Genomic DNA, 25,633 nt, shown 5'->3' on the forward strand with positions numbered 1-25,633 from the left:
TGTCACTGGTCCAAGCTATCATAGATAACAGAAGGCTGCGTAGGGGTGGAACCCAGTAAAGAGGGTCCTGGAGATGGTGTTCTTAACTGTTACATCTTCCTCTTCTCCCAAACTTCGCAACAAGCAGGGATGAAGGTGCTTGCTCATGGCATCTGCTCAATAAATGGAAATTTATTACTGGTCATTTTAAAGGAAACTTAATGGATGTAAAAAGGAAGTACTTCTGTAATGGTTATCCTCGTGCTGGTAGAGTTGAAGGCCTATTAGAAACTGCCTACATCTGCTGGACAGATCTGGCATAGTTTACAGTTTTGTGGTTCTTACGGGTGAATAAACCCCATTTGCAGTGATCACCTTTAGATCATCCAAGCTCGATGGCAGAGGTCCTGGCTTTCTCACAGGAGCAGGTGTATTCTGTCTTGGTGTGTTAGATGTGGTAGTGTTCAAAGCTGGATTCCCACTGTTGTTGTTCTTGTCATTGAGTGGCCTTCAAAAGAAAAAGAAAATCAGATTTTCTAATAAAATGATTTCTGGGGTTGACATTGCTCCTGTTAACAATCTGTGAACTTACAAAGAGAAAACTACCTGGTCATGGGTTGGCTGACTCAATATGGAAGAGATGTCAGTCAAATTAGACCCCATTCAAAATCCCTGCAGGTTTTGTCTGTCTGCTTGGTAAAAATTTGGAAGATGATTCAGAGCTTTATATAGAAATGCAAAGGACCAAAACCGGCCACGGCATCTTTAAAGAAGAAAAGCAAAGCTGGAAGCATCATACTACCAGACAGCAAAATTTATTACAGAGCCAGTTACGAAGATGCTGCTGATGCAAGGACAGGACAACAAATGGGAGAGATCAGAAAATCCAGACACAGATGCTGCGTACAAGGACAAAGGTGACACGGCAGTGTGGTGGGAAAGGGTGGTCCTTCCATCAGCGGTAACGGGCCAAACTGGATAGTCAGTCACATGAGAAGAACAGGGCTCTTGATCAGCCCCTAGCCTCACGCCATCCCAAAACCTAAATGTGAACTGGAAAACAAACTTTGAGAAGAAAACTTAGCCTAGTATCTTCATAGCTTTTGATAAGCAAAGATTTCTTAGGACAGAAAAAGCACTCAGATATCTTTCAAAGGGTTAAAAACCAAGCCCCAGGAGAAGATGTTTGTCATAACATACTTCTGACAAATGCCTCATCTAGAATACACACAGAAGTCTTGCAAATTATTGACAGTAAGAAAAAGAAAAACCTAATGGGAAAATCGTGAACAAACACAGCACAAATGGTCAATAAATATATGAACGAATGCTTAACCTCATCAGGTATGAGGAAAATGAAAACCACAGCAAAACAGCACTGCACACCCAGCAGAGCTGCTGCTGTAACATGCAAGACTGACACCACCGAGTACTTGGAACAACCACAGCCCGCATACACAACTGGGAGAAGCAGAGTTAGTACGACTGTTTTGGAGAACAGTTTCATAGTATCTACTAAAGAAACACCATACCCATCTGATCCAACAACTCCATTTCTAGATCAACACCTGACAAAGCCACACGTATGTGAACCAAGAGATGCAGCTTAGGAGATTTACTATGGCATAATTCATCAGAGGCCCAGCTGGAAGCAACCAGCTGTCCCATCAAGAGGATGCTGGGTGGATGAACCATGAAGTAGCAAGAATAAGAATTAACTGCTGCTGTTTGCACGAATAAAGATATGACTCACAAACACGTTGAGCAAAACTAATCCATGGATTCCAATCAGGGAAGTCACTAAGGGGGGATGTGAGCCAATGACAATGGAGCTGACAGTGTTCCTCTTCTTGATGTAGCAGTGCACTTTGGCATTGGTTTTCACTTATAATTTATGGACTTCTCTAACTTATACATTTTTAAAAGCTTATTTAAAAAGTGTTGGTGAATCTGTTATACTTTCATAATAATCCCCCTAAACTTTTCATGTTGAAGCCAGGTCCTTCCAATGCCTTCTGGCTGTGATACGCTTGGCAACAATGGCATTTTCTTTTCTGGTTGGTTGATACTCATTAGAGAAAGGTGCATGTGGTCACTGACGCTCTACAACCAATTCCATTGCAGCCTCAGGCTTAACTGTCAGTATAAGCTTTGGTACTGAAGCTTGGTACCGAAAAGATGTTGAATTCCATGTCCTGAAACAGGGATCTGAGGTGACGGTGCCTCTGGGGTGAGGTCCATGGCTGGATGAACTTTCTCAAGTAAGTTTCTAAGAAGCCTGTGTTTGAAGCCAGTGCTGGCCTTGTCAACAGCTAACTCTTGACTTGCATCTGAGGCTTTTTAAACCTGCCTGAATTATGATGAAATTAAGTACTTGAAGTATTTGATATGAAGTATTTTGAAGTTTGGATGAAATGACAAATATTTAAAAATATATCACTATTCTTTCTAAGAGTCAACTTTTAAAAACCGTATTTTCAAATTATGAAATCATTTTAATCACTGTTTCTCAGCCTTATGTTCATTACTCTCCCCCAGAAAAGCTCTCTAGATAATTTTTCTAATCACTCTCTCTGAAATTTTAATACCATAGATGTACTATATTCTCATTCATGTACATAGGTCTGTGCTTTATTACATAAAAACTGTAAAATGCTTCCAACTTTTGCTCCTTTGTGAATGATATCTTCTCCTTGAGAATGCATAATTTAAATTTTTAAAAATTAATGTATCTTTGGCTGTGCTGGGTCTTCACTGATGCACATGTGCTTCCTCCAGTTGAAGTGGGGGCTCCTCACTGGGGTACTTTCTTGTTGCAGAGCACAGGCTCTAAAGCAAGAGGGCTCAGTAGTAGTGGCGCGCAGGCTAGCTGCCCCACGGCATGCGAGATCTCAGTTCCCACACAGGGATCGAACCTGCGTCCCCTGCCTGGCAGGTGGATTCTTAATCACTGGACCACTGGGGAAGTCCCCATGGTTTAAATTAATTATTTTATTCATGCTGAGATTCTATAATACTCATTAATATGATTAACAGTATAGTGTTTAATTCAGTTTTTAAAACAACAAAAATAAATTGGTTTATTTTTTTCCCAAATCAACAGAGGGGAAAAAGAGAGGAGGAGGGTGGATACCTGATGAATGTAATCACTGCGTAGTTGAGGATCTTGAGGTCCAGACACCTGCTGGGACCCTTCCCTTCTGTCAGTAAGTGGCCATGTGGGAACTAAAGCCCCATGTCTCCAGGCTCCTGCTCCTCCCAAGATACCAAAGGGCTTTGTTATCAGTAAAGTTCCACCACTGTGGGCCCTACACAACTCCCACATTTGGTTTCTTATACTGAATTTTGGTAAAAGGAAACAATGTGTTTGAAAACATCTCCATTCTTAGGATCTGGAGATTAAACAAAACTGGTGTTCCATTTCCATCCGGTGAAATAAACACAGAAATGACAGCTCCTTCCTCCTCTGAGTTCTTGGGTCTTTTTGGATGACGCTTTCTTGGGGCAGGTGGCTTGGTGACTTCAGTGGCAGGAGTGTTTGAGGAGGAGGGAACTAAAGCCTTCATAGAAAGACAAAGAACTTTCGCATTTGGGTGCCCCCCCAACCCCAGCCAGATGTTTTCTTCCCATCTGCAAAGCTGGCCCCACACAATTTCTTACATTACAGAAAGGATTATTTCATGGCTAGACACCCCCTTTTACTGGCTCCTCAGTTACCAGTTCCCTCATCAGGGCTTGGGGGCAGTCCTGTCGGCCCCTCTGAGAGTCGCTGTGAGGAGGGTGCTGCTGAGCACTCGGCCGGGGCACCGAGAGCACCCCTGCTGTCCTCCTCCCTCATGGGGTCCCGCGGTGGCAGGCCGGGGGCCGCCTCCCCGGGCCTGGATGAAGCTGTAAAGCAGCAGTGCTTTGTCTTTGATGCTCGTCCAGTTCTCTGGCCTTCCCTGGGTCCCTTCCAATGTCAACAGCTCTCTCGGGCCTGCCTCCTCTTAAAATAAAAACATGCTACAAACACTCTTTTCTTCCTTCATCTCTGTTGCCCTGATGTTTCAGATTTAAGCATTTCACAGGAAGGTCTGAATGACTAATAGGTCTAATCTTCCTCAAGATATTTGGGTCTTCAAAGAAAAAAGTGAATTGATAATTCTTAGCATATGAGGAGACTATTTCTTACAGAGAAGCTTTTTAGTAAGCCTTAATCCTTTTCTACTCCTAGAAATTACGGGCTCTCCATGGAGGAAGGCTTAGCCTACGTGTAGAAAACATAGGCTTCTACAGATCACATGATCATAAATTGAGTGGTTGGATCAGAGTATAATTTTTTCCTTGTCATGAGATTTTGGATCTTTTTCTAGAGTTTATTTTCTCCAGTTGACTTTAAATACTTCCTTTTTCCTGAAAAGTGAATGAAATGAAGGACAGAGACTCTGTATTTTTATCTGTTTTCCAGAACAGTGTTCTGAGGATGTGTAACCAGTGATTTCCTCTAGTACATAATCAAAATTAGCTGTGGGTGTCCTGCTGTGAGAATTCAGTTTCAGAAACTATCAGGACTCACTCCCTCTGTCCTTCCTGCTTGGGCTCAAACTTTGGGCACATGTTCCTTCTTCATAGTTGTTGGTCACTGAGACCTTTTATCGTCTTTTGGGACTCCTGCCACCTGCTCCTTCCTTCCCATTCTCAGTGTCCCTTCTTATTCTTGTATCTGCTTTATTGCCAAGCTTCTAACTGGCTTTCCTACTTGCAGACTCCCCTCCAACACTGGCATCAGACTGTTCCTTCTTGCATTTTGATTTTACCTTGTCACCATGGTCTTCTGAAACATCCACCATATCAAGATTAAAGTCTTCCCCCCCAAAAAAGTCTTCCCAACTTCACGTTTCTCTAGACATTGGCTCTGCTCAAATCTGCCTTCTGCTTTAAAAATTAGTCATATATGTTACTCAGGCCATTTTTCTCATCATGCAATATAAACAGGCATTGTTTGCTCTAACGTCCTCTGTATTTGTACTCAGACCATTCCTCTTGGTTTGGAAGGGTCCTTCCCAAGTTTCAGGCCCTTTCCCTCCTGCCTTTTCCATAAAACTTTTCTTGACCGCTCCAGCATTTATGCTCAACTGTCTTTTTTAATTTAAAGTGCTTATACCAGGTTTACACTTCTTTTGCTTTTCTCATAGCATCTAATATTCAAGTAAATAAACAGGCAAATCTTTCCTGGATGAGTAACTGTGAAAAGTTGTTTCTAACTTGAAAAGTTCAGAACCTGTTATAGAGGACAAAAAGTGAACTGGAATGCAGACTTTTCTCACTATGTGGACTTCTGACACTATGAGCTTCGATGACAACAGAATGAAAACAATTGCTGAGCACAAATAAATCATAGCATCCCATCTTCAGACACTAAGGGCTGCTCATAAAAACCACAGTGAACCCAGTTTACGAAGCCGTACTTGAGTGGCGCGGGCAGGATGGTCTGGTAGTTGTAGTGCTGCTGCTGCTGGCTGAGGATCTGCAGCTGCAGGAAGAGCTGCTGCTGCTGGAGCAGCCGGGCGTAGTTGGAGTCCATGTGCGGCTCACTCCTCTCCCCCTTCTGATCTGGCGGGATGTACTGGTGGTACTTCAGCTTCTTCACCCGGGGCTTGGGGTCTTTGCACTTTTTGCTGCGGTGTTTGTCGTTTGGATTCTTGGGATGGCTTTGCTATTTTCGAGAAAAAGAACATTTTAAGAGAAAGCAGTCTATTCTACTGTGTGTATATCTGATTTGAAAAGAAAAAGTAACGCACCTTGAAAATCGGGATTGCCTCTCTGGAAAGCAATATACTAAACACATTTCAGGAGCTGTGAGAACATTCGTGTGCTCCTAAGAACTTCTGCTGCGTTGTTCCCTTAGACTAAGGGCAAGATGCTCAGTTCTGCATCATCTATGCAAGTTCAACAAACATTTACTTTGGGTCCTGTGTAGACACTGCCTACTGCTTACATATTATTATCTCCTTGTGAAAAAACAGGCTTCACACTAAACATACAATAGGGAAATGATTAAGTATATTTCACTTAATCACAAATATAACTTAAATCTTTTATATTCTGTAAATATTTTGTGATCATTAAAATCTATGGTGAATATATAAAAGCAGAAAAGTGCTTCTAACTGAGAATAAAGCAGAATATAAAGCTACCAATTTCCATGGCAAATACACACAAAAAATGCTGAGTGATATGAACATGAATTTAAAACTTTTTTTCCAAAACATTACATTTTTATTTTGAAAAATGGGGTGTGAGACCCTGTCTTATGGTTAAGAATCAGATGTCTCTTCTGGGTTTTCATCTCCTTCATTTATAAGTTATCAGATCAGTTTCTACTTTTTAATATTCATATTGTAAGATAAATTCATCTTTTTAAAGAATGGTCCACAAGAACACAAAACAAGGTATAGGAAACTGTTTCTGAGAGGCTTTAGGTACAAAGACACAATGGGGGTTGTGGGACAAGGATGCAAGAGCTGATTTTATTGGCTCAGTTGCACAGACACTCTGGAATTTGTGGCTCCGATACTAAGTGATGGAATAGGGTGAAATACACTGATCTGTGCCCTGAAGGCACGGACACCTGGCCACAGAGGAACCAGCCTGGAGTAGCAAGAGCCTTCTCTCCAGGAAGACCAAGGACAAACAGGTCCTGGGGACAGAGGGGAGTGAGGAACACACCCAGGCTAACTGCCTCCAAGGAGGAGCACTGCAGCTAAGTGAGAGGGAAGGACGAAGGCCAGACAGGGATTCAGAGACAGGGTCCTGACCTTGTTACAGCCTCCTTTCTTTGGGCCTTGGTATCCTCACCTGAAAGGTGCTGAAAGGCTAAGCTAGCTCTCCGAGGTCCTTTTTTAGTTCTAAAAGCTTGGGATCTATGTTCTGCTCGTTTTGGCAAAAGCCACATCTGAAATGATTAAACTATTCCTCAGGTTATAACTCCCCCTCCTTTATCTAGCAGTTCTAAATCCACATTAAAAAACTATTTTGACCAAGTAAAATGCAGGGAACAGTGCCATAAATCTGCAGCTTCTCTGAAGAACAAACCAAGCTGTATCAGGCCAAATCTACTAAACAAACAAACAAAAAAAAGGTATTTTCTTCTTGAAAACCTTTAACCTGTCACATAATATATCTCCAATACTGCTGAATTTGACCTTGTGTATAGACGTTTGAAATCACATTACCATTACAGACATCTGTGTGTGAGACTCATGAATCCCAAGTGCTAAAGTCTCTCTCTTTGTTTCTTCCCCATGAGTTTCATCTTACTGGCCTGGGTGGAAGCTGAATTGGGAACTGTTGATAAAATGATTTCTAAACTCTTTCTGCGCTGCTGCAGTCGTTTTATACAGACTGAATTTTATTCTATTCTTCTGTGACCATCAAACGAGAGGTCATTTGTTAAAGGTGGAGGTTTCAGTTATGAAAGCTGGGGTGAGCCAGTCCTTCTGAGGTTTTGTTTTCAAGGCTTGACTAAAAGGCAGGCTCTGGACATAGCCTCTGTCCTCCGTGCTCAGGGCTAGAGACCACAGTTGAAGGTGACGTTGCTGAGGGTTGCACGCATGTAGGGTACCTACCTTCACCAGTGCTGGCCCAGGCTTCGCTGAGGATGTAGTGCTTGGGGGGAGGACAGGTGCTGTGGACCGTGGCGGGGGCTGATCTGCAGTAGGAGTTTTCAAGAATTCAGGAACTGCTGGGGACACTGGAGTAAACTGGTGGAAAAGGCAGAAAGGAGACAAGTCTGTGAAATCATTAACAGTGAAAACAGAAAAGCTAGAAAAGAAACAGAAAAATATAGTATTATGTCTGAGACCTAGATGGTGGAATAACTTGCTTTACATCCATTGAGCCAACGATTTAGTCTTTGCCCTGACAACAACGAAAAGCTAAAGCTAAATAAGGCTGGATTCACAAAACTCTAGTGTTTTCTCAGAACGATGGTCAGAACCACCATTTTTTGGCAGAAAGAAAGTCCCAAACTCATAAAAATTATCAAAACAGGACACGGTACTCAAAAGGCTTTTTTGCCCTATAGGTCACACTAATCTGGGCTACTTCAGACGTGATGCTTAGTCGTCGTTACTGGCCCATGACTCCCCTTGATCTCACCCTAGGTGCACTGTCAGGCAGCCTCTGGTAAGAAAGCTTCCGTTTCTGGTAGGTCAGATCCATGCACGTGTCCTTAAAGGTGCTAGACAGCTTCTGTTCCCGTTTCCAAACCTGATTAGTGCTCTTGTGAACCACCGCCTCCCAGTTCTTGCAACAGAAGAAAATCTGAAGAATATATACTAATAGGACTGACCTGTGCATTGACAGTCCCCTCACACTTAGAGCAAGAAGTGAATTTGTTGCCTAGGCCAAATTCAGCAATTACTGAATCTCACTTTGGGGTCATATATTAATAAAGGAAGCCATCAGCAGCCCCAAAAAACTATTCCCACCAGCAATCTTCTGTAAGTACAGTGTAAGTATTCATTTACTGGAAAGAGTAACATTTAAATCAGTTAAATGTTGCATATTGATTACTACTTGGACCTTGCCTTAAGAGAAAATGTCTTTATCATTTCTATTTCCCTGAACAACTCTCAAATTCATAACAACAATCAAAGTCAGTTCTCTTGTTCAAGTATTCGGGTTTAAAAATAGCAAATTGTATTTTCCCTCCTTAAAATAAATGACCTGAAAACTCAGAGGGCTATTAGCAGCAAGAAATATGAAGCTTGGCACATACTGCCTCATCTGATCTGAAGTTGCTCAGTCATGTCTGACTCTTTGCAATCTCATGGACTGTGTAGCCTGCTAGGCTCTTCTGTCCATGGAATTCTCTAGGCAGGAATACTGGCGTGGGTTGCCATTCCCTTCTTCAGGGGATCTTCCCAACCCAGGGATCACACCCAAGTCTCCTGCGTCTCCTGCATTGAAGGCAGATTCTTTACTGTCTGGCACATACTAGTTACTCAATAAATATTTGTTTAATGGGTGAATGGAAGTTCCTGGTGGCGTTACTCATACTGGGTCACTCCAGGCCCGAAGAGCCTGGGAGATGTGGGTGGGTGCAGTCAGGTGTCCGTGCCCGTGTCACTTCTCTCCCTGAACTGTGTTTTCACTTTGTCATTGATTTTCATTTATAAGTAACTATTAGTTAACAGTAAATGTTGACGATACAAGACAACTTTTTAAAGGTGGCCACACTCAATTTCATTTTCAAACAGAAATGAAGGGACTCCTCCATGAGTCTTGACACCTATGTTCCAGGGTGACTTCTGTCCCCAAAGAGCCCTGAGATGGCTGGCTCCTCAGTGAACCTCTGACGTGCAGTGAATGATGATGACCTGCTGATCCCTGCTTTATAGAATGTAGCTTTATGTCACCTATTTCTCTTTCATGTCCTTTTTTTTGTTATTTTGGAAACGCGAATACATATCTTTGGGTCAGTTTTCACACAGGGGAAGAACATTCTTTGGCTATTAAATAACTGGCATATGAAGCAGAACCAGATATTTGAATTTTGAAATATATATATATATATATAGATTTCCTTGCAGATAAATTCTACTAACCTAGTAAGCTGTTTTGCCAGTCTAGCCCCTATTGACTGATATGATAGTAATGATTTATTAGACAACAGTCTTAGTAAATGTGGTATCAACTGTAATATTTATGAAAATGAATGGCCTCTATTTCTAGACCTCGTCTGATTGACTTCCGCCTTAGTGCTCCCATCTTTTAGCTTTTTTGGCATTTTAGTTTGACTCTGCTATCTAGAAAACCACAGACTCCCTCCTGCATAACTCAACTGAGATAAACTGATTGTTAATTTTACCTAATGGGAAGATAAATTCTGGTTAAAAAGGGAGAAATATCTAAATGCTTCTTTACATATTGCTGGTCTTTTTTATGTGCCTTAGAAAGGAAACCTCCACCTCCCCTACGCTCCCATCTTCCTTCATATATCTAGAGGTTGGAATTCCAGTGGCTAGAATTACCCCAAAAGTCTCAATATTACAATTTTTGAAATGAAAGTATTCCAAAAAGGACTAAAAGAATATCCAAGGCATAGAGGATACCACACTTATTTTGTTCCACGGTAAATTGAGCAATATGTTAAAATCTTAATGCTTCATCAACATCAAGATCTAAATTCACCTTATGGACTATTAAAAATTTAATCTCAAAATGATTGAGAATCTTTTCTCCAAAAAAAAAAAAAAAAAAGTTGCAAACTTTGCCTTGTTTTATTGGATCTGATACACTGTTCTTTTCACAACTTCTGGTCTCGTGACAATGGTTGTAATTTTAACATGAAATATCAGGAAAACATTATTTTTTAATGATGGATATTTACACTCTACATAAAACTCAAAAGAAAGCACTTCAAATATTAAAGACTGGAGAAGGAAATGGCAACCCACTCCAGTATTCTTGCCTGGAAAATCCCATGGACGGAGAAGCCTGGTGGGCTACAGTCCATGGGGTCGCAAAGAGTTGGACTCGACTGAGTGACTTCACTTTCTTTCTCATATTAGAAATCACTATAGAAAAGTTTGCTACAAAAGAAAAAAGTAAGTTCAGAGCAAGTGTTTAAGCTGATTAGAGTTTTATGATGTTTCAGGTATCTGCACTGGCTCCTTCTGAAAAGACGATACACTTGCCAAAAACCAATCATTTGTCTCTGGTGAGTTCCTTTTTCATTAGAATTTCTTTATACAATCTGGAGAGGTAGAAACTAGATATTTAAAAACAAAAGTGTTTTGTACTGTAGACTTTAAATCTACAATAAAAGTGTTTGCAACTTAGGATGTAGCAGAGATCTTAAGAGGACAATATGCAAATAAGAGATTCAACATGCAATTATTCTTTAAATTTAAAGCCTCAGATAAAATGAGTCAAATACAAATCAAAAATATATGCTTTGTATATTTACCAGATGGATAGTTTATGTAAAATTCCAGCTTTGTTAAAACAGATCACCTTACACTGACCCCTTGTTTCTGTATTACATAGCTGTAACTTTAAGCATGTCATTTGTAGAAAAAATAGCTGAAAATTAAAATCCACTGGCATGGTAGCTTGAGGACGTTCGGGTGGTGCTTGAATACCTGGTAGTAGTGAGGACTGACATGCGTCACTCATTTTAAAAAATCTATTATTTTTAAAAATAATGGTAAAATATATGTAAGATAAAATTTACCAATTAAAGCATTTTAAAGTATGTAACTGTATGTCATTAAATACATCCACACTGCTCTGAAGCCATCACTACTATTCGTTTTCAGAACTTTTTCATCATCCCTAACTGAAACTCTGTGCTCATTCAACAACAATATTCCATTCTCCCCTCTCCCCAGCAACCACCATCTACTTTCTATATGTATAAATTTAACTACATTTAGAGTGGAATCATACATCTTTCTTTTTGTGGATGGCTTATTTCACTTAGTATAGTGTCCTCAAGATTAATCCATTTTGTAGCTTGTCAGAATTTCCTTCTTTTTTAAAAATTTATTTATTTCTTTTAATTGGGGGCTAATTACTTTACAATATTGTAGTGGTTCTTGCCATACATTGACATGAATCAGCCATGGAGAATTTCCTTCTTTTTAAGGCTGAGTAATACTCCACTGTATGTATACCACATTTTGTTTATCCATTCATTTGTTGATGGACACATGGGTTACTTCTAATGCTGCTAGGAGCATGGGTGTACAAACTGATGTTCAAATCACTGCTTTAGTTCTTTTGGCCATATACCCATAAATGAAATTGCTGATAAGGTAATTTTGTTTTTAACTTTTTGAGAAACTGCCATACCATTTTCTATAGCAATATGCACCATTTATTTCACAATTCCACCAACAGTGAACAAGGGTTCTAATTTTTCCACATCCTTGCTGACAACCTGTTAATTTCTGTTCGTTTTGATATTTGCTATTCTAATAGTATGAGGTGATATCTCATTGTGGTTTTGAGTTGAATCTCTAGCCATTAGTGTTGTTGAATATCATTTCATTTGTTAGTCTTTATATATCCTCTTTGAAGAAATGTTTATGCAAGTCCTTTGCCCATTTAAAAATCAGTTTTTTTTCCCTGTTATTTGTGAGAGTTCTTTACATATTCTGAATATTAGCCCCTTACTGGATACATGATTTGCAGATTTTTTTTCTCTCATGCTGTGGGTTGCTTTTCACTCTGTTGATAGTGTGCTTTGATGCAGGTTTTAATTTTGATGAAGCCTAATTATCTATTTATTCTTTTGTTGCCTGGTGTCATATTTAAGAAATCATAGTCAAATTCAGTGTCATGAGGCTTTCTCCTATTCCTCCCCCTCTCCTCAGAGATTTTAACAGTTCTAGCTCTTATGTTCTGGAGAAGGAAATGGCAACCCACTCCAGTGTTCTTGCCTGGAGAATCCCAAGGACGGGGGAGCCTGGTGGGCTGCCATCTATGGGGTCACACAGAATCGGACACGACTGAAGCGACTTAGCAGCAGCAGCAGCAGCTCTTATGTTCAGGTCTTTGATCATTTTGAGTTAATCTTCATATATGGTGTTAGGTAAGGATCCAACTTCACTCTTTTGCATGTGGACATCCAGTTTTCTTAACATTGTTTGTTGAAAAGACTGTCCTGTTTCCTTGAGACTGGGTGACCTTGACACTTGATCTTAAAATCATTTGACCATATATGTGAAGACTTATTTCTGGGTTTTCAATGCTGTTCCATTGGTCTATGTGTCTCTTTATGCCTAAACCACATTGTTTTGTGATTGGGATTTTTATAGGCATTGTACTGAATCCATGGATTGCTTTTCAGTAGTACTGACATCAGCACAATGTTAAATTTTCTAATCCATAAGCATGTCTTTACACTTGTGTGTTTGGTTGACTTTTTGCAGTGATTCCTTTCTCATTTCCTATAGATAAACATCCTATAGATATTTTCTTTGTTGTTACCATGTGAATTACACGTAACATCCTAAAGCCATGACATCTAACTTATATTGATACCAATCTCAGTTATATACAAGAACTACTTTTATAGATACATATCCTATAGATATTTTCTTTGTTGTTACCATGTGAATTACACATAACATCCTAAAGCCATGACATCTAACTTATATTGATACCAATCTCAGTTATATACAAGAACTACTTTTATAGCCACACCTCCCCACTTTGTATTATTATTGTCACAAATTACATCATTATATATTATGCAGTTATTAACAGATTTATAATTTTTTGTGCATCTGTTGCTTAAATTGCTTAAATCCCATAGAAAATAAAAAGTGGAGTTATATACAGAAATTATAATAACACTATTCCTTATATTTGTCCATGTATTTACTTTTTACCAAAGAACTTCATGTTTCTGAATGGCTTTGAGTTAACTGTCTAGCATCCGTTCATTTCAACTTAAGGACTCTCTAGCATTTCTTACACGGCAAGTGTAATGATAATGAACTCCTTTGATATTTGTCTGGCTTTGTTGTTTTAATTTCTCACTCAGTTATGAAGGACAGTTTGGCTGATATAGAGTTCTTGGTTGACAAATTTTGTTTCAGCACTTAAATATATCATCCAAATATGTCTTCTGGCCTGCAGTGTTCTTCTGAGAAATCCACTTATATTTTTACTGGGGAATTTCCTCTTATATGCAACAAGTGACTTTTCTTGCTGCTTTTAAGATTCTGCCTTTGACTTTTGATAGTTTGATTATATAACGTGTCTCAGCATGCAACCCACTCCAGTACTCTTGCCTGGAAAATCCCATGGACGGAGGAGCCTGGTAAGCTGCAGTCCATGAGGTCGCTAAGAGTCGGACACGACTGAGCGACTTCACTTTCACTTTTCACTCTCATGCATTGGAGAAGGAAATGGCAACCCACTCCAGTGTTCTTGCCTGGAGAATCCCAGGGATGGGGGAGCCTGGTGAGCTGCCGTCTATGGGGTCGCACAGAGTTGGACACGACTGAAGCGACTTAGCAGCAGCAGCAGTATGAATCTCTTTGGGTTTATTCTCTTTGGAGTTCATTGAGCTTCTTGGGTTCATAAGTCCATTTCTTGCCTCAAATTTGCAAAGTTTTGGGCCATCATTCTTAAATTAATTTCTCTGCCATAATGCCCCAATGGATCAGCTTGATGGTATCTCACATGTCCCTTAGGCTCTGTTTACTTTTTTCATTCTCTTTATCCTTAGACTCCATAATTTCAAATGATCTGTCTTCAAGCTTGCTGTCTGAGTCTGCTGTTGAACCCTCTGATGGACTTTTCAGTTTTCAGTTAGTGTATTTTTCAGCTCCATGAATTTTTAAAAACAATTTTTGTTGATATTTTCATTTTGTTCATATATTGTTTCCCTGATCTCTTTCAGTTCATTGCTTGTGTTTTCCTTTAGCTTTTTGAGCATGTTTAAGACAGTTATTTAAAGTCTTTGTTTAGGAAGTCTGACATGTTTCTTCAGGGATAGTTTCTAGAGGTTATTTTGTTGCTTTGAATGGGCTATATTTCCGTTGCTTTGTATGCCTGTTTTTTTCTTTTGGTTTCATCTTTGGTTTAAAATTGGGCATGAGAAAAAACATCCACCTCTCCCAGTCTTTGCAGACAGTTGTTGAAGACCTTAACTAATTTTATGGGCCTCGCATGTCTTCATTTCCCAGAGTCTCATCATGACTTCTCTGGGCATTAAGAGTTCTATTGTATTCCCTCAGTTTGGAACATCCCCTGGAGAAGGAAATGGCAACTCACTCCTTTGCCTGGGAAATTACAAGGACAGAGGAGCCTAGTGGGCTACTGTCCACGGGGTCACAAAGAATCTGACAAGACTGAGCAACTAACACTTTCATTGCATTCTTTGATCTGTAATCTGCTGCCCTCAGGTGTCTGTGGGTCTGCGGTTACTCTACAGTTTTCACATGATAATGGCTCCTGCCACTACCTTCTATAGCTTCTGCTAGCCTGAGATCCAAATTATGCACTTCAGAAACTAGTTCCTCAACTAGCCCACAACAGGCCAGAATACTGCTAACAAGTTCTGCTCCATACCTTCCATCCTGAGGGAGGGAACTGGGTACTGGGCGACTTCCTCTGTGCCGTGTTAAGGGTGGGAAAGGATGAGTGAAAACACCATGGCGTGTTCTGTGTTTCTGATGTGGCTTTTTCTTAATTGGGTGTTTGGTTGATGTAGATCTCTGACTGGTTTCCAGAGCTCTATACAATCATTTTAGCCTATGGTTTACTTACTGCATCTGTGAGAGAATGAGGGCCTGGACCTTGCTTTGTTGATGTGTATTATCTTTCACAGTGAGATAGTGGTAAGTATGCAGATACTTGTGTAATAATCTCAGTGTGAATCTATTCATTTAGTATTTCTGATTTTTTAATGATTATAAAGTAGAACCACATAGCAGAAGAGTGATTAGTCAGAGGACCAACTATTCTAATCATTAATGAATTTGTTACTTTTGGTGGTAACTTCATAACAATTTCATATACTTTAGGATCAACTTTGGAAAACCTAGAGCCAATGTCCACTTTTTAAAAATACAGTCCTCTTTATAAAGTTGTCACATATTATTTATTATATTCTACAGAATCACGTGGAATGTCTATTACAACCTTGGTGTGACCATGTTGGTGATTCACAAGTTAGTTAAAGTACCTCTTAGGGGGTCAGAATGTGAAAGTATAATAAATAATAAAATTACTGTTATTCATTTTTGGTATCTGAACTATGTGAGATTGTATAGTAGACAAAAAAATGTTATGTATGTACTTCTTAGGCAATAGAAATAATAGTTGTCACTATCAATCATAACGGGATAACACAGGATGATGTGCTGGAAAAGTATCACACTGTTGGCCTAATTAGAACTAAGTCATTAGTTCAAATCCTATACAGGCCAGACAGATGCTTTTTCATGACATCTGCCCCAGATAATACATGCGAAGTAAGTTGTTCAGTGCCTGAACGACACTTAGGCGCTCAGCAAACGTTGGCCATTATTTTTATCATCTCAATTATATTCAATAAAGATTTATTAATAAACGAGAAAGGCCTATTCTGCATAATGCACTATTTTAGGCACTTTCCTGTTGGTCACAGAACTGAGTCAAGAACTGGGATGGAAAACAATTTCACAGTTAACGTTGGAACTCAGCTCAAAACTCTATGAATAGTGGCAGACTCCTTCCTCATAATATGTAAGTTATAAAAAGCATAATTGAAGGAGTAATAATAGAAATTACAGTTAATGTCTTTGATGTTCTACTCAGGCCTTTATTGATAAATATTTGCAAAGAAAGCTAGTCTAACTTTGATTATTTACTATATGTGTACCTGGGCTTACATATTAGACCTTGCTCATTCTCTTTGTTAGCTTAAACCTAAAATTTCTGTTATCTGGCAAATGGTCATCTACCTGAACATTACTTGAAACAATGGGAAAAAATATTTTACCAAATTCCCTTAAGCTTGTCTTCTTGAAGATACAGAATAAGAGATGAACAAGGTTCCTTTCAGTACTACTTTGAATTTGAAAATGAACACAGATCCTGTCAGATCATACTTACAGTTAAACATCTGGGTGTTTATAATAAATGATTATTTAAATGACTTAAGAAATCACTGAGAGAAAAAAAGTCCTCCAGTTAAAAGGACCAGTGTCACAGCTCCTGGTACACACGTGTGGCTTGCTGGTCTTAATTTTCTACAGCTTTCCATTGTTCAAGAGTTGCCTCAGCGTAAAACAGAGCTCTGGTATGTGATGTGTCATTTATTAATATTTTGGCAAATTCCTTTCCAGATGTACTTTGATCAGAATTAAAAGACAAAAGTCCAAGGAAAAGCAGTTTTAGTCTCTTTACAGACCACACAGAAATACATATTTCAAAGAATTTACATCTTGAAGGAAGGATGTAGTGGTATATTGTTCACATTGTGAGGTCATTAGCTTTTTAGCACTGGGATTGTAAAAGTGCCTGAAAAATGTTTTTTGTCTAGATGTGTTAAAAAAATTTTTTGGAGGAAATGTTTCTTTTATTTGAATACTTTTCCTGTAGGACTTAAACTTCTGGTATCTGTGTGTTCTGAAAAAGAATTAAGGAGACTATATGTCATGAGACATTTTGCAATAAAGCAAGGCATATAGAAATCTTGAGCCTAATTTTCTCTCAACTAATTATCCATAAGTATAACTTTTAAAGAACCTTAAGGAAATTCCCTGAATAAGTCTTGGACTTTATATGAGGCCAAGTAAGAAAAGAATTGAACAGGAAAATTAGAAAAATGTGTTTAAGCCACAGAATTAAATGTGTGGCATAAAATGATGATCAATCACCATATGAGAAAAACCTGGTTCATTGGTAAACAAGTGAAATCTATGTTAGAGCCACTCAAAAGTATAGTCTGTGGACCTCAGTTACCTGCCAGTGACAAGCACAGAAGTCTTAGGAAAGCTGATGTCACTCCACTTTTACTTTATATTACAAAAGGACTAGTCCATAATACATTGGAAATTAAACTATATAAAAAAACATATTATCCCTTCACTACAGGCAATTTGAGGACCACTGGTCTATAGTAATTAAATTCACCATCAAACTCCTGTACTGAATTTCCTTTTTCTGAATTTCCATTTTAAAGATTAAAAACTCAGAATCTCAAAGAACATCCAAAACAAAATGAGGGCCATCCCTGCTCTCTGGAAACTTGATGTCTAATGAGAAGCAATGTTTTCAGGTATTGATCTGCATGCATGCAAAATTGCTTCAGTCGTGTCTGACTCTGTGCGACCCTAAGGACTGTAGCCTGAGAGGCTCCTCTGTCCATGGGCTTCTCTAGGTAAGAATACTGGAATGGGCTACCATCTCCTCCTACAGGGGATCTTCCCGACCCACGGATCAAACCCACACCTCTTATGCTGCAGATGTGGCAGGCGGGTTCTTTACCATTCGTGCCACCTGGGAAGTCCCTCAGGTATTGATACTTTCCCTTAAACTATAAATGTGAAAGTAATTATATTTAGGAAGATTAATACATTTTACTTATATATCAAGTGGGATATCTAGACAAATTTTAAAAACAAACATGAGATAACAGTGAAAATAAAGTACAGAATTTCCCAAAGCAAAACATAATTATCACTTCTAGACACAAAAACCACAGACTTTACAGGCATCATAAAATTGGCCTCTGTAGTTGATTAAAAAGCCAAAAACAAATATCTACAACATACTTACAATCCTACTTAAGGATTATCTTTCTCTGACATCAGTATAGTACAGTTAACATGGAGATGCTTATTTAATTACATGAATAAAGTGTATAATATTAAGAATCTTTGTCAGATTCCTTATTTATAAATAGTAAAATACTGAAAGGGAATTTTATAAAGGACACACAATTTAAGAAGGTTTCAAGGTATACAGTGTAGGAATTATGTAATGGGAAAGGTGCCGTAAGCCAGCCCTGACTCTAGGCTCTTTTACTTGAATGTATAAGTAGGAAACGCACCATTCTCTAAAGTGGGTCTCTTTCCAAAGGCACTCGTGACAAATAAAAAGCAGACAGAAGTGGCACTGGAGCAACACTAAAGAGTGTTAGGAAAATTAATGTTTAAGTTCATGAATGACCTCAGGCTTCATGTGTGCTGCCCTGGCAATAAATAGGCTGTATTTATTCTTCAAGAAACAATTGTTCTCCCTTCTGTTTTTCCTTCAAGGAATTCTGGAATGTCAGCCTACTGGTGGGACTGCCTCTGATTGAAGTTTCTCACTTATAAACTTACAGTTTCTTACAGGTGGAACCGTCATGAAGCTGTTACCAGGCAGATAGCTGAGGTGACAGAAATTCTCTGTTACTAAAAGCTAAGACCATGCTAATAGCTGTCTGATGTCCTGACCTACTCAGACAGAAACAGAGAACAAACAACCCAAATGGGTAAGTAGAACTGTTTTCTAATAGTATTAACTTGCATATTTGACATTCTTTTTAGCCCTATTTTTAAAGCTGAAAACCAGGGTGCAGCCAGTATGTAAGGACAGTAGGGGCTGGTCGCTGACGCTCATTTCTTCCAGGTCAGGTTCCAATGAAGCTGAGGGGCCAGTCACACTTGCCCTGTAAACTCTGACAGGAGAGTATAACGTGTAGCTCCTCTGACTACCTCTGATGGTTCCAAGTGGGAGATAGGCTGGCATCACAGGATGCAGTACAGGAGACATACATGGGATACAGAAGCAGTATGGGAGACATATTGCTTCTACAAGCTGGCATTAGTCAGTGCTCATGGTGCTGAATTCAACTAAGTACTCTTTCTGTACCAGGCCCTGTGCTAGGTGTTAAAGATACACACCTGTATTTCAGATAATGGTGATAAATGCAGTAAAGAAGATAATGTTGAAACATACAGTCCCTAACAAATAGATATTCATGAATGAGAAGAAATGCTGTAAGAAAATATCCAAACATTTTTAATCCCCAAACTTCCATACTGCTCTGAACCGAGGCCTCCCCTGGTGAATGGGTGAGGCCAGATAATTGCTCAATTCCTGTACAATTCAAAAATTCTATGATGCTTGGTTTTAGTAAGAACATTTTCTACTGAACTTGACCCATCACATTAAGTAGTTCAACAGTCTTGACTTTTAAAATAACTAAATACTATTAAAATTTCAGTAAGGGAAAAACATGATAAAGAGGAAAAACAAATTATGTGCAGCATGAAAGTTCTTTAAAACCAAAAGAAACACAAATGCTCATTGAGGAAATAAGAAATGTGAATTTCTAATGCAATTATTAAAAAATATTAGATTCTTTTGCATGTACTATATTGAATACTCATATATAATCTGATGCATAGTAGGTGCTTGATAAGTATTTGTTGAATAAATTCAGTATAACCAAAATCAAGTGGCCAAATAAAACATTCCAGTCTCCAGTGTGCAGAGTTTGAAGAAATGATATTACCTATTTGTGGTAAAGACATAGTCACCGTGGAACTCTTTCTTGGAAGGCAGATGAAGTGCCTACCTTTTGCCTAACATAAGGTTTCAAATTCATTTAGTATCTAGTAATTCTTCAAAGAGATAATCAGTGCCCACTATGCATGTATTAAAAAACCAGGGTGTAGTGAAAAATAAGAAACAACTGTAGGGATTTCCCAGCTCAGTTGGTAAAGAATGTGCCTGCAGTGCAGGAGGCTGGGGTTTGATCCCTGGGTTGGGATGATCCCCTGGAGAAAGGAATGCAACCCACTCTAGTATTCTTGCCTGGAAAATCCCATGGACAGAGGAGCCTGGTGGGCTATAGTCCATGAGATCCCACGTGTCGGACATGAATTAGTGACTAAAACACCACTAACCAACAATAAGGAATTGGTTAATAGAGATAGTGTATCAGTTCAGTTAAATACTAAGGTATACAAGCAAGGTACACATAAGGTTACCATATGCCACAGCAATTCCACTCCAAGATATATACCGAAGAAAAGTGAAAACATATGTCCACATAAAAACTTGTCTAGTGTTCACAGCACCATTAGTCATAATAGCAAATGTCCACTAACTGATGAAAAAAAAATGTGGTATATCAACACAATGGAATATTACTCAGCCACAACAAGGGATGAGGTACTGATACATGCTACAACATGGATGAACCTTAAAAACATTACACCTAAGCAAAAGAAGCCAATCACAAAAGATGATATATTGTATGATTCCAGAATTTATTACAAAAAAATGTCTGGAATAGGTAAATCCAGACAAAGTATATTGATGGTTGCTTAGGGCCAAATGGAGTGACTGCTGATATGTACAGGCTTCTTTTGGGAAAGATGAAAGTGTTCTGGAATCAGATAGTGTGAGAGTTGCACAAATCTGTGAATATACTAGTAAGCACTGAATTACACACTTTAAAAGGTTGAATTTTCCCAGTGCCTTTTTTTTTTTTTTTAACAGAAATATAAAAATTCATCCTAACATTAACACAGAATATCAAGGGATCCCAAGTAGCCAAAATCATCTTGAAGAAGAATAAAATTTGAAGATCTCACACTTCCTGATTTCAAAATTTACTATGAAGCTCTAGTAATCAAAATGATACTGACATAAAGACAGAGATACAGGCCAATGCAAAAGAATAGAAAGCATGTAAATACACTCTCTTATATATGACCAAATGATCTTTGACAACAGTGCCAAGACCATTCAGTGGGGATGGAACAATCTTTTCAACAAATGGTGTTGGGGAAAACTGGATATCCACATGCAAAAGAATGAAGTTGGATCTTTATCTTATATACAAAAATGAAAATGAATTAAAGACCTAAATGTAAGACCCCCAAACTATGAAACTCTTAGAAAAAAAAACAGGATCCAATCAATCCAAAACAATCTAATTTATGACACCAAATTATGGCAATGATTTCATAGTCTGACACCAAAAACACAGGTCACATTACCAAAAATACACAAAGAGGACTAGATCAAACTTAAAAACGTCTGTTCATTAAAGGTTACTGTCAACAGAGTGAAAAGATGGGAGAGAGTATTTGCAAATCATATATCTGATAAGGGGTTAATATCGAGAACATATAAAGAACTCCTACAACTCAACAGAAAAGCAACCTGATTTTAAAGAGAGCAAAGGATTTGAAAAGGGATTTCTCCAAAGATGATATACAAATGACCAAAGGCATATGAAAAGATGCTCAACATCACTAATGATTAGAGAAATGCAAATCAAAACCACAGTGAGACATCACAATCAATGGGCAGAAGACCTAAATAGACATTTCTCCAAAGATGACATACAGATGGCCAACAAATACATTAAAAGAGACTCAACATCACTAATGGTCAGAGAAAAGCAAATCAAAACTAGAGTGAGGCTATCACCTCACATGAGTCAGAATGGCCACTATCAAAAAATTTACAAATGATAAATGCTGAAGAGGATGTGGAGAAAGAGAACCCTCCTACACTGTTAGTGGGAATGAACACTGATGCAGCCAATATGGAGATCAGTATTGAGGTTCCTTAAAAAACTAAAAACAGAACTACCCTATGACCCAGCAGTACCACTCCTGGGCATATACCCAGAGAAAACCATAATTCAAAAAGATATATGCACCCCAGTGTCCACTGCAGCAGTATTTACAATAGCCAGGACCTGGAAGTCACCTAAATGTCCATCAGCAGAGAAATGGATAAAGATGTGGTACATATATACAATGGACTATTTATTAGCCATAAAAAGGAATGAAATTGTGCCATGTGCAGAGACATGGATGAATCTAGAGGCTGTCATAAAGAATGAAGCCAGAAAAACAAGTATCTTATATTAACACATATGCATGGAATCCAGAAAAAATGGTAGAGATGATTTGCAAAGTAGAAATAGAGACAAATGTATAGATACCGAGGGGGGGTGGGGGTGGGATGAACTTGGAGGTTGGGACTGACACATGTACGCTACTGTGCCTGAAACAGGTAACTAATGAGAAGCTACTGCCCAGGGAACTCTGCTCGGTGCTCTGTGGAGAGGGGATCTAGGTGTACGTATGGCTGAGTCACAGCAGTGTAAACCAACTATACTCCAGTTGAAAAAAAGAAAACAGTGAATATACTCAATATCTTATAATACTATAACGGAAAAGAATCTGAAAATATATATACACATATATATTTATATGTATGACAATCATTTTGCTGTCCACTTGAAACTACACAAAATTGTAAATTAACTATACTTCAATAAAAACAAACACAGTGAGATCACCTCATTCCACTGAAACAGCTACTATGACAAGAACAGAAGTTAACAAGTGTTGGTGAGGATGTGGAAAAATAGGAACATATGTGCACTGGTGGCGGTGGTTTAGTGTCTCAGTCGTGTCTGACTCTGCGACACTATGGACTGTAGCCCACCAGGTTCCTCTGTCCATGGGATTCTCCAGGTAAGAATACTGGAGTGGGTTGCCATTTCCTCCTCCACTGCTGCTGGGAGTGTGAAATGTTGCAACCAGTATGGAGAACAGTATGGTGGTTCCTTAAAAATTAAAAATAGAACTACCATATGATCCAACAATCCCACTTCTGGGTATATGCCCAAAGAACTAAAAGCAGGGTCTCAAAGAGAGATTTTCACACTCGTGTACTCATCATTATTCACAACAGCCAAGAGATGGAGGCAACCCCATGTTCACTAATGAATGGATAAACAAAATGTGGTATATCCATAAAATGGAATATTATGCAGCTTAAAAACAGAGAGAGATCTTGTCACATTTTACAACATAAATGAACCCCAAGGACACTTAAATAATATAAGCCATATGAGATATTCAAAGTAATCAAATTCATTGAGATTGAAGGAAAGTACTTACCAGGCCTGGGGGGATGGGGAGTTGATGTTTAATGGATTTAGCTTCAGTTTTGTAAGACAAGCTTCTAGAGATCTGCTGCACAACAGTGTGAATACAGACTACAGGCCTGTACACTTAAAGACGACCAAGATGGTTAAAAAGAAAAAAGCGTGAATTTTATGATGTGTGAATTGTAACTCAAAAAAAAGTTACATGAAAAAATTGAGTTACAAAACTGTAAAGTAAAAATGTGTACATAGAACAGAAAGAAAATGTAAGAATCTACTGAAAATGTGAATAGCTGGATTACATGTGAAAAATCTATGCTTTTCTGCACTTTCAGACTTTTTTTCTAGTGAAGATGCATTACCTAGATACATAAAAACAAGGCACTTTCTTGGTTTAGGGGTTAAAAACAAGAAAAGCAATACCTGGGCTGGAGTGTTTGTAGTCACAGGAGATGGCGATTCACTAACTTTTGGCTCACTTGGGGACGCGGCTGACCCCTGCGACTCCTGGCTGGCTGGCTGGTCCGGAGACAAAGCATCACTGCTGTCTTCGTCAAATGAGAAATCGCCCTGAGTTTGGGGATAGTCCTCTTTCCCAACGCCTAAAGAAAGAAGTGATTCTTAATTGATCTTGGCCTTGGAATACTAAGGTTAAAATGAAAAAGGAGAAATATTATTCATTATAAGGACTAAAGAAAGCTGTTTAAAAACAAAGTTGGACATAATGTACTTCTCAGTGGGAGAATACACAACTACCTATGATGAATACCTGGGGGAAAATACCAAACCTGAGTCAGATCAAGCCTTTGGATCAGACTACTACTGATAGGAATACAGGAGACAAGAGATTTTTTAAATGACACCTAGGGATGCAAATGCATTCAAAAAAACCTAGAGTGTGGAAGTGCTAAAGGACAAAATAAGTTCATTCATCAGCAAATAAAAAGGAAAGAAAGGAGGAAGAAGATCTGCCCAGGAGACTGACCTAAAAGATACATCAGCTAAAGACAATGTGCGGAGCTTGCTTGGATCCAGCTGTTGAAAAACATTATGAGGCCAAATGGGGCTCTGACTGGGGTACCTGTTGCTAAGTCCCACCTCAGGGAGCAGCGCTGCTGTACTGACACCTTCCCTTTTGGGGCCCATTTCTTTGGAATTGAATGGAATCATAAAATGACTGAATACAGACTGCCTAATTTCCATAGGTCATGGTAGCTTAAACCTCTTGTTAGAGGAATACCTGTGTTAACTGGTGCTAATCCTATCATACATAGTATTAATAATAACAATAATAATACCATGGAGATAAGTACAAATGTTGATTTCTAAATCATCCAGAAAACAATAATCATGATTGGTGCTGGCTTTAAAAGTAGATTTTTCTTATCTAAAACTTCCAAGTTTGTCTCTCAGAAAACAGTAAAATTTCAGAGTCTTGCCTATAATTGCTTCCTTAACACTGGAGTCTACAGGAAGGATGTTTTTCTCTACCAGCTCCATAGGACCAGGTCTTTGAGCAATCTTTTCATTCAGATCATCAGCTAGTCGAGCTCTTTTCAACTTCATCTGAGTAGCCTGCAGGGACGGCTCCGCAAATGTTTCTGAAAGAGGAAACACAGGTTTAATTATTACTTGAATTACTGTCTCTATTCCATAAGATGGTGACTGCAGCCATGAAATTAAAAGACGCTTACTCCTTGGAAGGAAAGTTATGACCAACGTAGATAGCATATTCAAAAGCAGAGACATCACTTTGCCAACAAAGGTTCGTCTAGTCAAGGCTATGGTTTTTCCTGTGGTCATGTATGGATGTGAGAGTTGGACTGTGAAGAAGGCTGAGCGCCGAAGAATTGATGCTTTTGAACTGTGGTGTTGGAGAAGACTCTTGAGAGTCCCTTGGACTGCAAGGAGATCCAACCAGTGCATTGTGAAGGATATCAGCCCTGGGATTTCTTTGGAAGGAATGATCTAAAGCTGAAACTCCAGTACTTTGGCCACCTCATGCGAAGAGTTGACTCATTGGAAAAGACTCTGATGCTGGGAGGGGTTGGGGGCAAGAGGAGAAGGGAACGACAGAGGATGAGATGGCTGGATGGCATCACTGACTCAATGGACGTGAGTCTCAGTGGACTCTGGGAGTTGGTGATGGACAGGGAGGCCTGGTGTGCTGCGATTCATGGGGTCGCAAAGACTCGGACACGACTGAGTGACTAATCTGAATCTGAATTCCATAATGTTATTTCAGGCCAA

General features: G+C 39.0%; 1 protein-coding gene and 1 long non-coding RNA gene across 17 annotated transcripts in view; one reads left to right on the top strand and one right to left on the bottom strand.

Annotated features, from left to right (window-relative positions):
* Window positions 1-25,633, top strand: part of LOC147345380 (uncharacterized) — a 71,900-nt gene that overhangs the window by 43,044 nt on the left and 3,223 nt on the right. For 2 of the 6 annotated variants that reach the window (XR_015154707.1, XR_015154705.1), the window contains exons 2-3: window positions 10,622-10,684; window positions 18,800-18,949. This is a non-coding gene — a long non-coding RNA (uncharacterized LOC147345380). Of the gene's footprint in view, window positions 1-10,621; window positions 10,685-18,799; window positions 18,950-20,967; window positions 22,678-25,633 lie in introns of those variants that run through there. The other 4 variants (XR_015154708.1, XR_015154706.1, XR_015154710.1 and 1 more) reach the window with 4 other exon arrangements.
* The window catches only part of MRTFB (myocardin related transcription factor B), a 317,022-nt gene that overhangs the window by 17,290 nt on the left and 274,099 nt on the right, over window positions 1-25,633 (bottom strand). For all 11 annotated transcript variants that reach the window (XM_086375689.1, XM_086375686.1, XM_086375687.1 and 8 more), the window contains 5 exons: window positions 24,823-24,984; window positions 23,807-23,985; window positions 7,587-7,721; window positions 5,427-5,674; window positions 355-487 (listed from right to left, as the gene is read on the bottom strand). In XM_086375689.1, the coding sequence (XP_086231815.1) occupies window positions 355-487; window positions 5,427-5,674; window positions 7,587-7,721; window positions 23,807-23,985; window positions 24,823-24,984 (857 nt within the window). The remainder of the gene's footprint in view (window positions 1-354; window positions 488-5,426; window positions 5,675-7,586; window positions 7,722-23,806; window positions 23,986-24,822; window positions 24,985-25,633) is intronic.

This window comes from Bos grunniens, chromosome 25, assembly GCF_055505025.1.
Source record: "Bos grunniens cultivar Pamir isolate PY7600 chromosome 25, Bosgru_T2T1.0, whole genome shotgun sequence".
In the NCBI taxonomy this organism is placed as follows: domain Eukaryota; kingdom Metazoa; phylum Chordata; class Mammalia; order Artiodactyla; family Bovidae; genus Bos; species Bos grunniens.